Source organism: Chiloscyllium plagiosum, chromosome 19 (assembly GCF_004010195.1).
Source record: "Chiloscyllium plagiosum isolate BGI_BamShark_2017 chromosome 19, ASM401019v2, whole genome shotgun sequence".
Lineage (NCBI taxonomy): Eukaryota > Metazoa > Chordata > Chondrichthyes > Orectolobiformes > Hemiscylliidae > Chiloscyllium > Chiloscyllium plagiosum.
The window spans coordinates 62,581,080-62,602,050 of record NC_057728.1 but is presented as its reverse complement, the minus strand read 5'-3'; the positions used below and the strand labels follow the sequence as shown (position 1 = coordinate 62,602,050).

General features: G+C 43.0%; 1 protein-coding gene across 9 annotated transcripts in view; it reads left to right on the top strand.

Moving 5' to 3' along the window:
* Positions 1-20,971, top strand: part of tmem117 (transmembrane protein 117) — a 433,777-nt gene that overhangs the window by 345,453 nt on the left and 67,353 nt on the right. For 8 of the 9 annotated variants that reach the window (XR_006314397.1, XM_043708697.1, XM_043708699.1 and 5 more), the window contains one exon: positions 13,673-13,832. Coding sequence is in view for 8 of the 9 variants with exons in the window: in XM_043708697.1 (XP_043564632.1) it covers positions 13,673-13,832 (160 nt within the window). In the remaining variant the exon portion in view is untranslated. Of the gene's footprint in view, positions 1-13,672; positions 13,833-19,109; positions 19,310-20,971 lie in introns of those variants that run through there. The other variant, XM_043708705.1, reaches the window with a different exon arrangement.

The following is a 20,971-nucleotide window of genomic DNA, read 5'->3' as shown; positions in this document are numbered from 1 at the left end:
TATTCAACAATCACTGTATTCATTAAACATTGAGTGCAGATTGGTTTTTATATTTTGTGCAAGTTGAATTTTTGTTGTGTCTACATCATGCAAAATGAGTTCTTTATCTTAAGGTTTTTGAACATTTGTGCATAAAGACTAAAGGAGATTATTACTTAAAATGTGATTCAAAATAACTTTAGAACATAGAATGTTAAAGCATAGTACAGGCCCTTTGACCCTCGATGTTGCGCTGACCAGTGAAATGACATTGAAGCCCATCTAACCTACACTATTCCATTCTCGTCCATGTGCCTATCCAATGACCATGTAAATGCCCGTAAATTGGCGAGTCTACAACTATAGCAGGTAGTGCATTCCATGCCCCTACCACTCTGAGTGAAGAAACTAGCTCTGATATCTGTCCTATATCTATCACATCTCAATTTAAAGTTATATCCAAGGAAAAAGGATCTCGCTGTCCACCCTATCTACCCTCTGTTTATCGTATATGTCTCAATTAAGTTATCTCTCAACCTTCTTCTCTCTAACAAAAACAGCCTCAGTTCCCTCAGCCTTTCCTCTTAAGACTGTCCTTCCATACCGGGCAAAAGTGAAGACTGCAGATGCTGGAAACCAGAGTTTAGATCAGTGTGGTGCTGGAAAAGCACAGCAGGTCAGGCAAAAATCTCCTCTGAACCCTTTCCAAAGCTTCCACATCCTTCCTATAATGCAGTGACCAGAACTATACACAAATCTCCAAGTGCGGTTGCACCAGAGTTTTGTACAGCTGCAGCATGACCTCATGGGGTTCCAAAACTCAATCCCTCTACCAATAAAGGCTAACATATCATATGCCTCCTTTACAGCCCTATCAACCTTGGTGGCAACTTTGAGGGATCCATGTATATGGACACCAAGATCTCTCTGCTCATCTACACTATTAAGAATGTTACCATTAGCCCAGTACTCGTTATTCCTGTTACTCTTTCCAAAGTGAATCACCTCACATTATTGCATTACACTCCATTTGCCACCTCTCAGCCTAACTCTGCAGCTTATCCATGTCCCTCTGTAACTTACAATATCCTTCAGCACTATCCACAATTCTACCGACCTTAGTGTCATCTACAAATTTGCTAACCCATCCTTCTATGCCCACATCCACGTCATTTATAAAAAGTGACAAACAGCACTGGCCCAAAACAGATTCTTCTGGTATACCACTAGCAACTAAACTCCAGGATGAACATTTCCCATCAACTACCACCCTCTGTCTTCTTTCAGCTAACCAATTTCGGATGCAAAACGCTAAACCACCCTCAATCCCATGCCTCCATATTTTGAGCTATAAATGCCTTACTGAAATCCATATAGACCGCATCAACCACTTTACCCTCATCCACCTGTTTGGTCACCACCTCAATGAACTCAATGGTGTTTGTGAGGCATGACCTACCCTTCACAAAACTGTGTTGACTACCTCTAATCAACTTATTACTCTTGAAATGATTATAAATCCTATCTCTTATAACCGTTTCCAACACTTTACCCACAACCGAAGTAAGGCTCACTGATCTATAGTTAGCAGGGTTGTCTCTACTCCCCCTGTTGAACAAGAGGACAACAGTTGCTATTCTCCAGTTTTCTGGCACTATTCCTGTACACAATGACAACCGAAAGATCAAAGCTAAAGACTCAGTAATCTCATCCCTGACTTCCCAGAGAATCCTAGGATAAATTCCATCTGGCCCAGGGGACTTATCGATTTTCACACTTTCCAGAATTGCTAACACCTCTTTGTGAACCTCAATCCCATCTAGTCGAGTAGCTTGTATCTCAGTACTCTCCTCGACAACATTATATTTTTCCAGTGTGAATACTGATGAAGAATATTCATTTAGCACTTCCCCTATCTTCTCTGACTCCACGCACAACTTCCCACTACTCTCCTTGATTGGCCCTAATCTTACTGTAGTCATTCTTTTATTCCTGATATAGCTATAAAAAGCCTTAGGGTTTTCCCTGATCCTATTCGCCAACGACTTCTCATGTCCCCTCTTGGCTCCTCTTAGCGCTCTCTTTAGGTCTTTCCTGGCTACCTTGTAACTCTCAAACACCGTAACTGAGCCTTCTCATCTCATCGTAATATAAGCCGCCTTCTTCCTCTTGACAAGAGATTCAACTTCCTTAGTAACCACGGCTCTTGCACTTGACAACTTCCTCCCAGCCTGACCAGTACATACTTATCAAGGACACGCAGTAGTTATTCCTTGAATAAGCTCCACATTTCAGTTGTGCCCATCCCCTGCAGGTTACTTCCCCATCCTATACATCCTAAATCTTGCCGAATCGCATTGTAATTTTCTTTATCCCAGCTATAACTCTTGCCCTGCGGTATATTCCTATCCCTTTCCATCACTAAAGTAAACATAACTGAATTGTGGTCACGATCACCAAAGTGCTCACCTACCTCCAAATTTAATACCTTGTTGGCCTGTCTACATACTGTGACAGGGAGTGTTCCCCCCTGCCCGCACACATTGGACAAAATCTGACCCATCTAAAATACTTGAACTATAGTATTCCCAATCAATATTTGGAAAGTTGAAGTCCCCCTTAACAACTACCCTATCACACTCGCTCCTATCGAGGATCATCTTTGCTCTCCGATCCTCAAAATCTCTGGAACTATTCGGAGGCCAATAGAAAACTCCCAACAGGGTGACCTCTCCTTTCCTGTTTCTAACCTCAGCCCATACTACCTCAGTAGAGGAATTCTTTCTGCAACCATAATACTGTCCTTGACTAATAATGCCACACCCGGACCTCTTTTTTTTTATCATTTTCACTGTTGTTACCGAAACATCTAAATCCCAGAACCTGCAATACCCATTCCTGTCCCTGGTCTACCCATGTCTCTGAAATGGCCACAATGTTGAAATCCCAGGTACCTACCCATGCTGCAAGTTCACTCACCTTATTCTGGATGCTCCTGGCATTGAAGTAGACACACTTCAAACCAACTTCTTGCTTGCTGCTGTCTTCTTGCAACCTTGAAAGCTTATTTCTGACCTCACTACTCTCAATCTCATGTATACTTGAACTACAATTTAGGTTCCCATCCCCCTGCCGAATTAGTTTAAACCCACCCTCAGGATATTGGTACCCCTCTGGTTCAGGTGAAGACCATCCTGTTTGTAGAGGTTCCCACCTGCCCCAGAAAGAGCCCCAATTATCCAGGAATCCAAAACCCTCCTTCCTGCACCATCCCTGTAGCCATGTGTTCAACTCCTCTCTCTCCCTATTTCTCACCTTGCTAGCATGTGGCACGGGTAACAAACCAGAGATAACAACTCTGTTGTTCTAGCTGTAAGCTTCCACCCTAGCTCCCTGAATTTCTGCCTTAATCCCCATCTCTTTTCCTACCTATGTTGTTTGTGCCTATGTGGATCATGACTTGGGGCTGTTTCACCCCCCACCCCACCCACCCAAGGATCCCCAAAACACGATCAGAAACATCACAAACCCTGGCACCTGGGAGGCAACATACCAACTATGAATCTCTCTTATTCCCACAAGCCACCGGGGATGCCTGCACTGACTGCTGGTTCCCTTTCTGTCCCCTGACAGTACCCCATCGACAACCTTTTCTTACCTGAGGGGCACCTCCCTGTAACTTTTTTCAATAACCCCGTCCCCTCCGTCTCCCAATGACCTGAAATTCATCCAGCTCCAGCTCCAACTCCCTAACGTGGTTTTCCAGGAGCTGGAGTGCTTTTTCCCACACATGCAGTCAGCAGAGCATGGAAACAGACCCTTCGGTCCAACCCGTCCATGCCACCCAGATATCCCAACCTAATCTGGTCCCACTTGCCAGCACCCGGCCCATATCCCTCCAAACCCTTCCTATTCATATGCCCATCCAGATGCCTCTTAAATGTTGCAATTGTACCAGCCACCAACACATTCTCTGGCAGCTCATTCTATACACGTACCACCCTCTGCGTGAAAAAGTCTCTTTTCTATCTTTCCCCTCTCACCCTAAACATATGCCCTCTAGTTCTGGACTCCCCAACCCCAGGGAAAAGACTTTGCTTATTTACCCTATCCATGTCCCTCATAATTTTGTAAACCTCTATAAGGTCACCCCTCAGCCTCTGACACTCAGGGAAAACAGCCCCAGCCTGTTCAACCCCTCCCTGTAGCTCAAATCCTCCAACCCTGGCAACATCCTTGTAAATCTTTTCTAAACGCTCTCAAGTTTCACAACATCTTTCCGATACGAAGGAGACCAGAATTGCACACAATATTCCAACAGTGGCCTAACCAATGTCCTGTACAGCCACAACACGACCTCCCCACTCCTGTACTCAATATTCTGACCAATAAAGGAAAGCATACCAAACGCCTTCTTCACTATCCTATCTACCTGCGACTCCACTTTCAAGGAGCTATGAACCTGTACTCTAAGGTCTCTTTGTTCAGCAACACTCCATAGGACCTTACCATTAAGTGTATAAGTCCTGCTAAGATTTGCTTTCCCAAAATGCAGCATCTTGCATTTATCTGAATTAAACTCCATCTGCCACTTCTCAGCTTATTGGCCCATCTGGTCCAGATCCTGTTGTAATCTGAGGTAACCCTCTTCACTGTCCACTACACCTCCAATTTTGGTGTCATCTGCAAACTTACTAACTGTACCTCTTATGCTCGCATCCAAATCATTTATGTAAATAGTCTGAAAAACAACTCTCCACCACCATCCTCTGTCTTCTACCTTTGAGCCAGTTCTGTATCCAAATGGCTCATTCTCACTGTATTCCGTGAGATCTAACCTTGCTAATCAGTCTCCCATAAGGAACCTGTCGAATGCCTTACTGAAGTCCAAATAGTTCACATCTATTGCTCAGCCCTCATCAATCCTCTTTGTTACTTCCTCAAAAAACTGAATCTAGTTTGAGAGACATGAATTCCCATGCACAAAGCCATGCTGACTATCCCGGATCAGTCCTTGCTTTTCCAAATACATGTGCATCCTGTCCGTCAGGATTCCCTCCAACAACGTGCCCACCACTGAGGTCAGGCTCACTGGTCTATAGTTCCCTGGCTTGTCCTTACCACTCTTCTTAAACAGTGGCACCACGTTAGCCAACCTCCAGTCTTCCGGCATCTCACCTGTGACTATTGATGATCCAAATATCTCAGCAAGAGCCTCAGCAATAACTTCTCGAGCTTCCCACAGAATTCTAGGGTACACCTGATCAGGTCCTGGGGATTTATCCACCTTTACCCGTTTCAAGACCCTTACCACCTACATTCTGCAGGAGGAGCATTGAACTGCCTTAACCTACATTCCCACTATTCTAAATTCCCAAGGAGACTACTGAAAAAAACTAGTCACCTTACAAATCCAGTGCACAGAACTTTTTTTTTTGGTTAGATGGGGAGGATGGGTGGGTGACTCTACCCAGTTAGTGTTTCAGGTAAAGCAACCACCCAAATATGAAGCCTCACTTACCCACCCGTCCCATGTCCGCTGTTGCTCAGTGATTGCTCTGCCTATCCGTGAGGTAAGTTTTTATATTTTGAAGTTACTTTCCCATCAAGACTCTGGTCCTCACTTGCTCCTCCTACTGCAACTGCCGCCAAAGAAAACTGTGTTGCTGGCCAGCAAATATTGCGGAACAATTATTTTTAGACATTATTCCCGCAAAATGCAAAATTCTTTGTATTCCACATAAAATCTGCTGCAATTATAGCTGGAAAAATGCTGATCATATTTTGCAATGGCCCATTAGGGAGGGAAATTTCAGAATTTTGATGCTATGACACTGAAGGAACAGTGATATGTTTCCAGGTCAAGATGGTGAAATAAGTCAGTAACAGGCCTTTCAGCAAGATACAATAACTTAAAACTAAATACAGTTTAATTATAATATCCTAGTAATAGGGTTCTCAATTAGATTACAGTTGATCAGTGGACAGGCTGAACTCAGTCACTGTTGGTGACCTGCAAGGTCTCATGCTCTTACCTCCTCCTCAATAGTGGGCGGCATGGTGGCACAGTGGTGGGCGGCATGGTGGCACAGTGGTTAGCAATGCTGCCTCACAGCGCCTGAGACCCGGGTTCAATTCCCGCCTCAAGCGACTGACTGTGTGGAGTTTACATGTTCTCCCCGTGTCTGCGTGGGTTTCCTCCGGGTGCTCCGGTTTCCTCCCACAGTCCAAAGATGTGCAGGTCAGGTGAATTGGCCATGCTAAATTGCCCGTAGTGTTAGGTAAGGGGTAAATGTAGGGGCATGGGTGGGCTGCGCTTCGGCGGGTCAGTGTGGACTTGTTGGGCCGAAGGGCCTGTTTATGTAACGTAATGTAATCTAATCTAATCTAATATTGATCAGCCAGATTTTCCCTCTATTGAAGTGTCTGAGAAATGGTAGCCAGTGTTTTCTTTAAATTCTAATCTCTTCAAAGGCCTCCTCAAGCCTGTCCACCATCTAAAAAGCACAAGTCAGGACTTGAATGGAAATTCCCTCTTTTTTTTTTGTTCTTCATTCTTCTCTGAGGGTAGTAAATGTCTGGAATTCTCTACGTCTGAGTTATGCAGGCTAGATCACTGAAAATATTTGAAGCAGAAATGTTTCCTGTAAAGACTCCATTCCATCCCCCCAGTTCCTCTGTCTCTGTCGTGTATATTACAATGAGGCCAATTTCGACAAGGGACCATCCAAAATGTCCACCTTCCTCCACCGAGGATTCCCCAGTACCAATGTCGACAGGGCCCTCAACTGAGTACGACCCATTTCCTGCACTTCCAATCCCCCCCCGTCTTCCCTCCTGCAATAGCAGTAGGGTCCTCCTTGTCCTTACCTACCATCCCACCAGCATCCACATCCAGAGGATCATCAGCCATCACTTCTGCCACCTCCAGTAAGGTGCCACCACCAGACACATACTCCCCTCTTCTCCCCTCCCTAGTCCGCCTTCTGCAGAGACTGTTCTCTCTGGGACACCCTGGTTCACTCCCTTTTCACTTTCAACATTCCTCCCCAACCCCCACACCAAAAACACACACACACAGCCCCATGGCACTTCTCCGTCCAACTGCTGAAGTTGTAACACGTGCTCATTTACCTCCGTATCCAAGAGCCCAAATACACCTTCAGGTGAAGAAGCACTTTACCCTCACTTCTCACAATCTACTCTACTGCATTCGCTGCTCACAATGTGGTCTGCTCTACAATGGGAAAAAGAAGCATAGACTGGGTGACCATTTCATGGAACATCTACGTTCTACCCGCAAAAACGACCCTGAGCTTCTAATTGCCGCTTGAACACACCCTGTTCCTTGGTCAATACCTCTGTCTCAGGATTGTTGTAGTATTACAGCAAAGCTCAGTACAAGCTGGAAGAACAGCACCTCTGTTTTTTGATTGGGGACCCTACAGCCTTCCAGACTCAATATTAAGTTCAATAATTTTAGAGCCTGAACTCTCCCCTGTCCTAGCCTCCCACCCCACACACCAGGCCTTGTTATCACATAGTCTGCCATTATATACTACCTATTGTTAGCCACTAACAGTCTCCGTTAACAGCTCTTCACCCTTCTAACCAGATTGTTATCCACTCCTTTGTCTATCCAACTGTTCTTTTGTCTCTTTGCGCTCTATCCTCATTTATCATTTATTCTTTTTCCCCTCCCCTCACCGTATCTTGTGTTTATAATCCCACATTTTCCTAACTACCATCAGTCTTAAGCAAGGGTCACTGGACCCAAACGTTATTTCTGATTTCTCTTCACTGAGTATAGAAGGTGGACATCATGTTGTGGTTATACAGGACATTGGTGAGGCCACTTTTCAAGTACTCTGTACAGTTCTGGTCACCCTGCTATAGGAAGGATATTAAATTGAAGAGGGTGCAGAAAAGATTTACAAGGAGGTTGCTGGGACTGGAGGGTTTGAGTTATAAAAAGAGGCTGAATAAACTGGAACATTTTTCACTGGGGTGAGGGAGGTTGAGGGGTGACCTTAGAGGTTTTTAAAAGCATAGATAAGGTAAAAAACAGTTTTTTTTCCCTCGAGTAGAGATATTCAAAACTAGATGTATTTTTAAGTTGAGAGGAGAAAGATTTAAATGGAACCTGACGGGCAACTTTTTCACTTGGCGTGGTTAGTATGTGGAATAAAGCACTAGAGGAGGAGGTAGATGCAGGTACAGTTACAACATATAAAAGACATTTGGATAGGAGCATGAACAGTTTAGAGGGATGTGGGCCAAATTCAAGCAAATGGGACTGGTTTCGTTTGGAAAACTTGGTCGACATGGTCAAGTTGGACTGAAGGATCTGTTCCATACTGTCTGACTCTGACTTTGGTGTGGGAGAAAGACATCCACAAAGGAAGAGATCCTTTTTAAATTAACCTATCACAGTAGCAGAATAGTAAAAATGAGGAGCCAGTTTATCCATCCTCACCTGGAGCTCTTCATCATCAGACTCATCACGTTAACTTTGCTCTCTTTGCACAGCTGCTGCCAGAACTGCTGAACTTCACCAGCAATTTCAGTTTTTATTTGGAATATCTCATCTGGAATCCTAATGCATTGGGAAACCTCATTCAGGCAATAAGAATTTTCAAATTCTTCATTTTACTGCTGTTGGTATTTAGAAAGTCAGTAGACTTCTTTGAGGTGGTAACAAGCAGGATATATAAAGAGGAATCAGTGGATATAATATCTTTGGATTTTCAGAAGGCATTTCATAAGATACTCCACATTAGGCTACTAATAAAATAACAGTCCGTGGTGTTGGAGGTAGTACATTAGGATAGATAGAGGACAGATGAATCAATAGAAATCAGAGTTGTGATAAGGGGGCATTTTCAAGATGGCAACCTGTAACTAGTGGTGTCCCACAGAGATCAGTGCTGGGGCCACAATTACTTACAATACATATTAATGACTTGAATGAGAAAAGTTTGTAGGTGACACAGCAATAGGTGGAAGGACGAGTGATGAGGATGTAACAATGTTTGCAGAGGGATTTAGACAAGTTACACAAATAGCCAACAACTTGGCAGATGAAATATAATGTGAGGTTATGGACTTCAGCAGGAAGAATAGAGGAGCAGAATATTATTTAAATGAATAGGAAGGGTTTGGAGGGATATGGGCTAGGTGCTGGCAGGTGGGACTAGATTGGGTTGGGATAGCTGGTCGGCATGGACATGTTGGACCGAAGGGTGTGTTTCCGTGCTGTATGTCTCTGACTCTATGACTCTAACGACTGCAGAAAGCTACAGAACAGAGGAATGTGGGAGCCCTTGTGTATGAATCACTAAAAGCTAGTACCCAAGTTCAGTAGGTAATAGGGAAAGCAAATGGAATGTTGATGTTTATTTCAAGGGGCTACTAAAATTATACAAGGCATGGTCAGACAACAGCTGGATTGTTGTTAAGTTTTTGCGCCCTTTATCTAAGAAAAGATATACTGGCACTGGAGGTAGTCCAGAGAAAGTTCACTAGGCTGATACCAGGTATGAAGGTGGGTTGAAAGGCTAGACTAACCTATATTCATTGCAATTTAGAAGAATGAGAGGTGACTTTATTAAAGCATACAAGATTCTTAGAGGACTTGACAGAGTAGATCTGGAGTGGTTATTTCCTCCTGTGGGAGAGTCTCTGCCTAGAGGGCATATTCTCAGATTAGATATTCATCCATTTAAGTCAAAGATGAGATATTTATCCTCTGAGGATAGTGAATCTGTGGAATTCTTTATCACAGAAGGCTATTGAGGCTGGATCTTTCAGTGCATTCAAGGCTCAGATAGACAGAATTTTGATCAGTAAAGCAATTGAGTTATGAGGAAAAGAATGGAAAGTGGAGTTGAGGATTATCAGATTAGCTATGATCTCATTGAATCGCAGAGCAGACTCAATAGATTGTATAACCTATTGCTATTCTTTCATTTTATGATCTTTGGGCCAACAGTATTAGCATAATGGAGTCCATCAAGTGAATCTGTTTCCATGTGTATTTTGGAAGGCTTAACAGGTCAACCAACTGCAATGATGAGATGTGTAGGCATTAATTGATAGGAAAGCAGTGTTTCCAAAGTCTCTGCGGTTCACCAATCAGTGGTCACTAACAATGTTATTTTCCAACTAAGATAAATTGCAAACAATTTAACAATCATTTCACAGCAACACTAAGCTAAGTAATTTTGAGCTTTTGTGCTTCTCAATCCTTCCACGCTGCCAATAGAAAATCAAATACATTTTAAAGTCAACAATGTGAGGGCTTTTCAAATAAATCAGTTTTCTTTCTTGTTTGAAGAAACAAATTCAACTCCAACCCCATTTATTACCAACAACATAAATTAGTAATGGATTTTTTTTGTGCACAATGGCAGCATCATGTAGTCTTATCCCGTAACATGAATCATAACCTTCAGGAAAGGAAGGTGAATGGGTGGAAATTAAAGAGAAAATTGAAACCGGGAAGTAAATTACAAACAAAAACTGAAGTTGCTGGAAAAACTCAGCAAGTCTGACAGCATCTGTGAAGAGAAATCAAAGTTAATGTTTCAGGTCCAGTGACCCTTCCTCAGATCTTGGAAATAAATTGCTATTTCTCAACATGTGGCCACAGTACGTTGGGTGCATTGTTGTCATTTGTTCCAAGAGGAGTCAAGTTTGGACCCTTGGTCTGTGGTGGATTAACTAATGACAGTTATAATAACTATTGGGGCATTTCAAAGTGCCCTTGGATGAGAGAGAGAGTAAACAAACAGGATTTCCATTTTGAAATCTGATTGTGGCATTTGAAGAAAATAAATTGTTTATTGTGACGTGCAGTTAATGGTTAAATAGTTGCTAACCCTTATTATTTATATTCATGGAGAAAGTGAGGTCTGCAGATGCTGGAGATCAGAGATGGAAATGTGTTGCTGGAAAAGCGCAGCAGGTCAGGCAGCATCTAGGGAACAGGAGAATCGATGTTTCGGGCATTCCTGAAGAAGGGCTAATGCCCGAAACGTCGATTCTCCTGTTCCCTAGATGCTGCCTGACCTGCGCTTTTCCAGCAACACATTTCCATCTCTATTTATATTCATGGTCTACTATCCTATTTTGGAAATGAAGGGGAATAGTGGTACATACCTAGCGGATAATACATAGTGGTATTACCGTTAGATTATTAATTCATGATTCGGATGAAGGAGTGTCGCTCCGAAAGCTAGTGTGCTTCCAGTTAAACCTGTTGGACTATAACCTGGTGTTGTGATTTTTAACATTATTAATCCAGAAACTCAGCTAAAGTTCTGGGGACCCAGGTTGGAATCCCACCACTGCAGATGGTGGAATTTGAATTCAATGTTTAAAAATCTGGAATTAAGAATCTACCAATGACCATGAAATCATTGTTGATTGTTGGAAAACCCAACTGGTTCACTCATGTCCTTCAGGGAAGGAAATCTGCCATCCTCACCTGGTCAACTCTATATGTGACTCCAGACCCACAGCAATGGTTGAGTCTCAATTGCCCTATGGTTTGCCAGGCCATTTCATTCAGTTGTACCAATTGCTACAACGTCTCTAAGAAATGAAACCAAATGGATCACCTGGCATCAACGTACGCACCGGAAAAGACAACAGCAGAAACAGTCCTGTCAACCCTGCAAAGTCGTCCTCACTAACATCTGGGGCTAGTACCAAAATGGAAAGAGCTGTCTCACAGAGCAGTCAAGCAACAGCCTGACATAGTCATACTCACGGAATCAGACCTTACAGACAATATCCCAGGCACCACTATCAGCAGACCTGGATATGTCCTATCCCACCGGCACAGTGGTACACAGGTGGGAGGGAGTTGCCCTGGGAGTTGTCAACATTACCTCAGGACCCCATGCAGTCTCATGGCCTCAGGCTAAACAAGGGCAAGGAAACCTACTGCTGGTTAGCATGTACTTGCCTCCTTCAGCTGATGAGTCAGTTCTCCTCCATGTTGAACAATACTGGGAGGAAGCTCTGAGGGCGGAAAGGGCACAGAATATACTCTCGGTCAGGGATTTCAATGTCCACCACCAAGTGTGCCTTAACAGCAGTATTGCTGATGGAGCTGGTGTGGTCCTAAAGGACACAGCTGCTAGACTGGTTCCCTCATCACCTGCTGCAGAACCAATGAGAAAAAACATACATGACCTCATCCTTACCAATCTACCAGTTAAAGTGCATCTGTCCATGACAGTATTGGTAAGAGCAACCACCGCACAGTCCTTGTGGAGGCAAAGTCCCACCTTCACATTGAGACTAACCTCCATTGTGCTGTGTGGCACTATCACCATACTAAATGGGACAGACATTGAACAGATCTAGCAAATCAAAGCTCAGAATCCATGAGGTGCTGTGGACCATCAACACCAGCAGCATTGTACTCCAATACAATCTGTAATCTCATGACCTGGCATACCCCGCACTCAACTATTACCATCAAGCCAGGGGATCAACCCTGGTTCAATGGACATTGTAGGAGGGCATGCCAGGAGCAGCAGCAGGCATACCTGAAGTTGAGGTGTCAACCTGATGAAGCTACTAAACTGGACTAATTGCATGCCAAACAGCATAAGCAGTGAGTGATAGATAGAGCTAAGCAATCCCACAACCAACAGATCAGATCTAAGCTCTGCAGTCCTGCCATATCCAGTCATGAATAGTGGTGGATAATTAAACAACTCGCGAGAGGGAGAGGCTCACAAATATCCCCATCCTCAATGATGGAAGAGCCCAGCACATCAAAGCAAAAGATAAGGGTGAAGCATTTGCAGCAATTTTCAGTCAGAAGTGCTGAATGGATGATCCATCATCTGCACGTGAGATCAAGAAACAGTTGGAGACACTGGATACTCCAATGTCTATTCCAATGCCTATAGGCTCTGACAACATTCCAGCAATGTAGAATCTGCCACTCCCTTAGCCAAACTCTTCCAGTATTGTTACAACCCTGATATCAACCCAACAATGTGGAAACTTACCTAGGTATGTCCTGTACATAAAAAGCAAGACAAATCCAACCTGTCCAATGACTACCCTATCAGTCCACTCTCAATCATCAGTACAGTGATGGAAGTTGTCAGCAACAATGCTATCCAGCAGCACCTACTCAGCAATAACCTGCTCAGTGACACCCAGTTTGGGTTCCTCCAGGACCACTCAGCTCCTGACCACATTACAGCCTTGATTCAAACAACCGAGTGTTGCATCAAAGAGCCCTGGCAAAACTGGAATCAATGGGTATCAGATGGCAAACTCTCTAGTAGTTAGAGTTGTACGGACACATAGGAAGGTGGCTGTGGTTGTTGGAGGTCAGTCATCTCCAGGACATCTCTGCAGGAATTCCTCAGGGTAGTGTCCTAATCCCAACCATCTTCAGCTGCTTCATCAATGACCTTCCCTCCATCATAAGGTCAGAAGTGGGGGTGTTCGCCAATTATTACACAATGTTCAGCACCATTTGCAATGACTACTGAAAAGATGATACATTTCAATGAAGAGATATGTGGTTCTATATTTAAATACTTGTCTTTGTTAAAAATAAAAAAAAAATACTTTGAAAATTACCAGAGTACTTCCATACCTTTCCTTTTGCTTACCTATGAGCAATTAGTGAAAATGTATTTCTCTCTTCTGCTCACAGGTCTGTGCTGATTATCCTGACCAGTGTAGTTGTTGTTGTCATCACCACTGACTGGATCAGTTGGGACAAACTGAACCGGGGATTTTTGCCGAGTGATGAAGTCTCCAGAGCCTTTCTGGCCTCTTTTATCCTCGTCTTTGACCTCCTCATTGTCATGCAGGTACTGGTCAAATTTTCAAAAACTATATTTTGATTTTCCAAAATTATGCACAGCTTTCTTTGCTAAGCAAATAGGATAGATCTGCAAACAATTCTCATTCAAGTTAAACAATGTAACCGTGGAACCTGATTGCTACCAACAAAGATGGTAATTTCATGATAGATAAAATATGTTTATGTAATATAATCATCTAAATTCTGTATTATGGGAAAAATCTTTTCACAAAACACAGCATTGTTAATTTTTTGAAAGACCTATAAGTTAACTTATCTTGTTTAAATGTGCCTCTGACACCCAGCATCACAAAGACTTTATTGCATTATGATGCACGGTAAGGAACGTCTTTTCAATTTTAAGAATCACCAATTTGAATTTGAACTTATGAAGACTACAAACACAACTTTTAACATTGGAAAAACAAGCAATGAAAACAAAGTTGGATAAAAATATTTTGTTTAAACAAGATATCACACTGAATGGAATATATTTCTTATATCCATCTCAAAGAGAAAAAAATCTGTCACTTTATTATTATACTTAACAAAAATGGGTTTTGAGTACAATATTTGGCAAAATTCAGTGATGGCACATATTTTATTGCATTAAGAGAGTCATGCAGCATGGAAACAGACCGTTCAGTCCAACCAGTTCACGCTGATCATGCTCAAAACAATTACTTGCTTCCCCGAGTTCTCTAGCCTCCATTTCTATCTCCATAGTAAAAACTGACACAAAACATTCACTTAGTAACTCTCCCATGTCCTGAGGTTCAACACGTAGATGACCTCGTTGAGCTTTAAGGAGCCCAATTCTCACCCTCATTGTTCTTTTGCTCTTAATGTACTTATAGAATTTCTTTGGATTATCCTCAACCTTATTTACCAAGGTTTTCTCATATCTCCTTTTCACCCTCCTGACTTCCCTCTTAAGAATGCCCATACACCCTTTATACTCTTCAAGAGATTCATTTGATCCCAGTTGTGTATATCTAACATATGACTCCTTATTCTTGACCAGAACCTCAATATCTTTATTCATTCTTTGTTCCCTACTTTTACCTTGCCCTTCACTCTAACAGGGACATAATGCCTCTGAACTCTTGTTATCTCACTTTTGAAAGCCTCCCAGTTGTTAGTCATCCCTATACCTGCGAAATTCAATCCAACTCCAATCAACTTTTAAAAGTTCCTGTCTCATACTATTAAAAATTGTCCTACTCCAATTAAGAATTTTATGGGAAGGCCTATCCTTTTCCATAACTATTTTAAAACTAAAAGAATTATGATCACCAGTCTCAAAGTGCTCCCCCACTAACACTTACCAGAGAAATAACACACTTGCAAAAAGCGTTCCATATTTTCAACAAACATTGATAGACAAGTGACAGTGTTTATGAAGTACATAGCTTTGATGTGTTTGAGAATTAGTAAGTGATGATACTTATCTAATGTTTATTACCATGCATGCTTCTATTTTTGATAGTTATTTCATTCAAGTTACCATGTGCGAATGAACTGTAAATACTGAAAATGATATGGTCTATATTACCCCAAGCTTTGAAAATTCCTCCTTATGCTTGTTGACCTGTCCTCCTTTAGAATGCTTCTTAAGCTTTACCTCTTTGACTAAGCTTTGATCACGTATCATGTTCTCTCCTCTTTAATTCAGTGACAATGTTTGTTTGATTACATTGCTGTGAAGAACCTTGGAATAGCTTATGTTAAAGATGCAGATTTTTGTTGTGTTATGCATTCACATAAAACGAAAGAATGAGTTCCTCATACCACTACTGTCTTTAATAATGCTTCAACTAAACTTCACCATTTCAGAGTATCATTTGTAGTGTAAAGGAAAGCCTGATATTGTTTTGAAGCAGACTGCAGAATCTTTGATTTTTAGGGTCTGTCAAGCGGTTTAGGGAGAGAGTTATAGTCATAGTGTCATACAGCACAGAAACTGACTCTTCGGTCTTCTTCCATGCCAACCAAGTTTCCCAAACTAAACTAATCCCATTTGTCTGCATTTGGCCAATATCCCTCTAAACATTTCCTATTCATGTACCTATCCAAATGTCTTTTAAATGTTATAACTGTACTTGCATCTACCACATTCTCTGGTAGATTATTCTATATACGAACCCTCTCTGTGCAAAAAAAGTTGCCCCTCAGGTCCCTTTTAAATCTTTCTTCTCTCATTTTAAAATTATGCCCTCTAGTTTTGATCTCCTCCACCCCAGCGAAAAGACCTTTGCTGTTCACCTTAACAATGCCCCTCATGATTTTATAAACCTCTTTAAGGTCACCCCTCAACCTCCTACACTCCAGTGGAAGACGTTCCAGCCTCTCCTTATAACTCAAGCTGTCCAATTGTGGTGACAGCCTTGTAAATCTCTTCTGCCCTTTCTCCAAATTAATAATATCCTTCCTATAGCAGTGCAATCAGATGAATATGCTTTTGGGAAAGGTGAACAGGCATTATCATGTTCAGCAATGGAGTAGGCTCAATGGACTGAATAGCATATTCCAGACTTATTTTCAATATTTCTGGTCCTAAACCAAAACCCCAAGAACTGATAAATTAGTAATTTGTCTCCATTTAATTGATTGAGGGATCTTGTTGTACATAGGATGTCTGCAAAATTTGCTAAAAATGTCAGTAAGAAATAATTGGCTGTTTAGTGCTATGGGACATTCTTATTATTATTCCCCTATGCTCTCAGATTAATGAGTTCAACACGCGGCGAGAATTCGAACAATTCTTCCACCGCCTTCGGCTCCGCGCCTACTTCTTCAACCAGGATTCTCACCCACCCTCTGACGACCCCTTCTCCCGCCTCCAACACACCCCATCCACCTGGACACCCCGTGCTGGCCTCTTAACTGCCCTCGATCTCTTCATAGCCAACTGCCGCTGCGACATTAACCACCTTAACCTCTCCACCCCTCTCACCCACTCCAACCTCTCACCCTCGGAACGTGCAGCCCTCCACTCCCTCCGTTCCAACCCCAACCTCACTATCAAACCGGCAGACAAGGGAGGCGCGGTAGTAGTTTAGCACACCGGCCTTTACACCGCTGAGGCTAAACGCCAGCTCGCGGACACCTCCTCTTACTGCCCCCTTGACCATGACCCCACCTCCCACCACCAAACCATCATCTCCCAGACCATCCATAACCTCTCATCACCTCAGGGGATCTCCCATCCACCGCCTCCAACCTCATAGTCCCACAACCCCGCAAGCCCGTTTCTACCTCCTGCCCAAAATCCACAAACCTGACTGCCCCGGCCAACCCATTGTCTCAGCCTGCTCCTGCCCCACCCAACTCATCTCTGCATACCTCGACACGGTCCTGTCCCCCTTAGTCCAAGAACTCCCCACCTACGTTCGGGACACCACCCACGCCCTCCACCTCCTCCATGATTTTCACTTCCCCGGCTCCCAACTCCTTATCTTCACCATGGACATCCAGTCCCTATACACCTCCATCCCCCATCACGAAGGCCTCAAAGCCCTCCGCGTCTTCTTTTCCCGCTGTACCAACCAGTACCCTTCCACTGACCCTCCTTCGACTGACTGAACTGGTCCTCACTCTGAACAACTTCTCTTTCCAATGCTCCCACTTCCTCCAAACCAAAGGAGTAGTCATGGGCACCCGCATGGGCCCCAGCTATGCCTGCCTCTTCGTAGGATATGTGGAACAGTCCATCTTCCGCAGCTACAATTATCACATACTCATGATATTAATTATAGTAGTCAATCATCACTAGTATTGACTTTCCTGAAGGAACTGGGTGTAAGAGGATAACCATGACAGTCTCCTGTGACCCTGTTATTAACTATGTGCTGCACACTGCTTCTGGTGTATTCAATGTACTCTCAAGTTGATATCCGGGACCTATTTCAACAAACAGTTCCACAGGTCTCTCTGTCTCTGGCCACAGGACTTTCCTTTGTAAGTTTTACTTCATACCAACCTTTCCCAAGTCACTCTAATGGACTAGCATCATCAGTTTTGGCTGAAGTTTGTATGATATAATAGAAAGATCATCAAGTGAGACCATATGGATTAATTTAAGGAACGTAAGAGGTGTCATGCATTGGGACAATACTATAGATCACACAACAGTTGTGGGGAGATAGAAGGCAAATGTACAAGTGAACCTCTGGAAAATACTAAAGCAATTAGAAATGATTCATAGGAGATTTAATCAGCCCAATATTAACGAGGATAGCTTTACTATAAATGGAGTGGAGGGAACGGAATTCTGAAAGTGCATTCTGCAGAACATGTTTTAGAAGGAGAACTTGTACATGGTATGAGTTACTTCACAACAGTGTGGTTTATCTGATTGTCGGAGAAATTAGCCCAATAAAGCAGAGTTCATAAAACACAGATAGAAGCGAAGTTAACAGACAGTTTATTAACACAGTGATATTGCGGAAGATAAATTGACTAAGCTGAAATAGTGCTGAAAATGTGTTGCTGGAAAAGCGCAGCAGGTCAGGCAGCATCCAAGGAACAACCCTCGAACTCAGTACCACCTTCCTAACCTGCAATCTTCTTCCTGACCTCTCCGCACCCACCCCCACTCCGACCTATCACCCTCACTTTTACCTCCTTCCACCCTCCCCCAAGTCCCTCCTCCCTACCTTTTATCTTAACCTGCTTGGCACACTTTCCTCATTCCTGAAGAAGGGCTCATGCCCGAAACGTCGATTCCCCTGCTCCTTGGATGCTGCCTGACCTGCTGCGCTTTTCCAACAACACATTTTCAGCTCACATTCTTATTATGCCAATGAGTAGCAATTGTAATTGATAGAAGTAAAGCTTGCCAGTAGCCACCGTCAGTGCCAGGAAGTGTTATATCTGAGCAGGTATTGTTTCATATTTGCTGCTAAGTGGTTTGTTGACTTATCTACCTCTTTTAATTGGTATCATTACATCCTTCACCTTTCTCCTGGTTAGATCTTACCACCGTGACAAGCATAGATTCTTTCTTTTGTGATTTCCTCCTCCTGGATTATGTTATTATGCCTATTTGCCAGTACAGCTGAGAACAGTTGGCAAAGAGTTAACACTTGCCATCACTTGCCCCAAAAATACTTGGATGTCGGAAATCTGAAACAAAATAGAAAGTGCTGGAAAAACTTAAGTCTGTAATCATCTGTACAGAGAGAAATGGAGTTAACATTTCAAGACAAGTATGACTGTTCGGAACAAAAGGGAGCTGGAACCGGGTTTGAACCATTAACTCTGTCTCTCTATCTCTCCACAGATGCTGCCAGACCTGCTGAGTTTCTCAGGCATTTTCTGGTATTGTTCCAAAAAGACTTGAATTACATATATCAGCTATTAATTATTGTGTTACCCAAACAACTGCTGATAATATTTCTTTATAACACCAAGCTGCATGATTCAATGAGAGATTATTTCAAGAAATAACCAATTTTTCTTGCAATAAATACCTGCTATTAAGAAACCCTATTACTGAGTTTAGAGAAGATTTGTAGCTCAGGTTGAGGTTCTGGATGTAGGTTTGCTCGCTGAGCTGGAAGGTTTGGTTTCAGACGTTTTGTCACCATACTAGGTAACATCATCAGTGAGCCTCCAGTGAAGCATTGGTGTTATGTCCTGCTTTCTATTTATGTGTTTAGGTTTCCTTGGTTTGGTGGTGTCATTTGTGTTGATGTCATTTCCTGTTGTTTTTCCCAAAGGGTGGTAGATGGGGCCCAAGTCGATGTGTTTGTTGCTAGAGTTCCGGTTGGAATGCCAAGCTTCTAGGAATTCTTGTGCATGTCTCTGTTTAGCTTGTCCTAGGATGGATATGTTGTCCCAGTCAAAGTGTCCTTCCTCATCTGTATGTAAGGATACTAGTGAGACTGGGTCGTGTCTTTTTGTGGCTAGTTGATGTTCATGTATCCTGGTGGCTGCCAGACTACTCAGTCCTCTTGGCATCATGGTAGCCCACAAAGCCCCTAACACACTAAATCAGCCGCTAATGAACTTAAAAAACCCTATACAGACAACAAGCAAAACAAACGTCATTTACAAAATACCATGCGAGAACTGTAACAAACATTACATTAGACAACTGGGCGTAAAACTAGCCACTGGATTTACTTTTCCAGGATATGGCTTGGCAATTCAGACTTGAATTTGAACTTATTTCCAAACTTATCATTTGAATTGCAGAATCTGCTGCAGTTGGAAGATGGTGAGCATCAATAGACTGTCTTTGTTCTATTTTTCTGTACTTCTTTTACTACATTTGATGATGTTTGGATTATAATTCTAGGATACCAAGGTAGAATTACTATAGCATATTTGGGGGTTACTTAGCTCATTGTTGTGGTTCTGTTCGCCGAGCTGGGAATTTGTGTTGCAGACGTTTTGTCCCCTGTCTAGGTGACATCCTCAGTGCTTGGGAGTCACCTGTGAAGCGCTTCTGTGTTGTTTCCTCCAGCATTTATAGTGGTTTGTCTCTGCTTCCGGTTGTCCATTTCAGCTGTCTTCTGCAGTGATCGGTATATTGGGTCCAGGTCGATAGAATCTGTGGATGAGTGCCATGCCTCTAGGAATTCCCTGGCTGTCCTCTGTTTGGCTTGTCCTATAGTAGTGTTGCCCCAGTCGAACACATGTTGCTTGTCATCTGTGTGTGTGGTCGTAGTAGTCTGGCTGTCAGTTCAGAAATGTTTTTGGTGTATGGTAACGTGGCTAGTCCTTTGGGTTGTGGCATGTCCTCATTTTGTTGTCTTTCCCTTAGGCATCTGTTGTGCTGAACTGGTCGTGTCATTTCGTGGCTAGTTGGTGTTCATGGATACGGATCGTTAGCTGTCTTCCTGTTTGTCCTATGTAGTGTTTTGTGCAGTCTTTGCATGGGATTTGTACACTACGTTGGTTTTGCTCATGTTGGGTATCGGGTCCTTTATCCTGGTGAATTGTTGTCTGAGAATGGCTGTTGGTTTGTGAGCTGTTATGAGTCCTAGTGGTCGCAGTAGTCTGGCTGTCAGTTCAGAAATGTTCTTGATGTATGGTAACGTGGCTAGTCCTTTGGGTTGCGGCATGTCCTCATTCCATTAGTGGGCGGCACGGTGGCACAGTGGTTAGCACTGCTGCCTCACAGCGCCAGAGACCCGG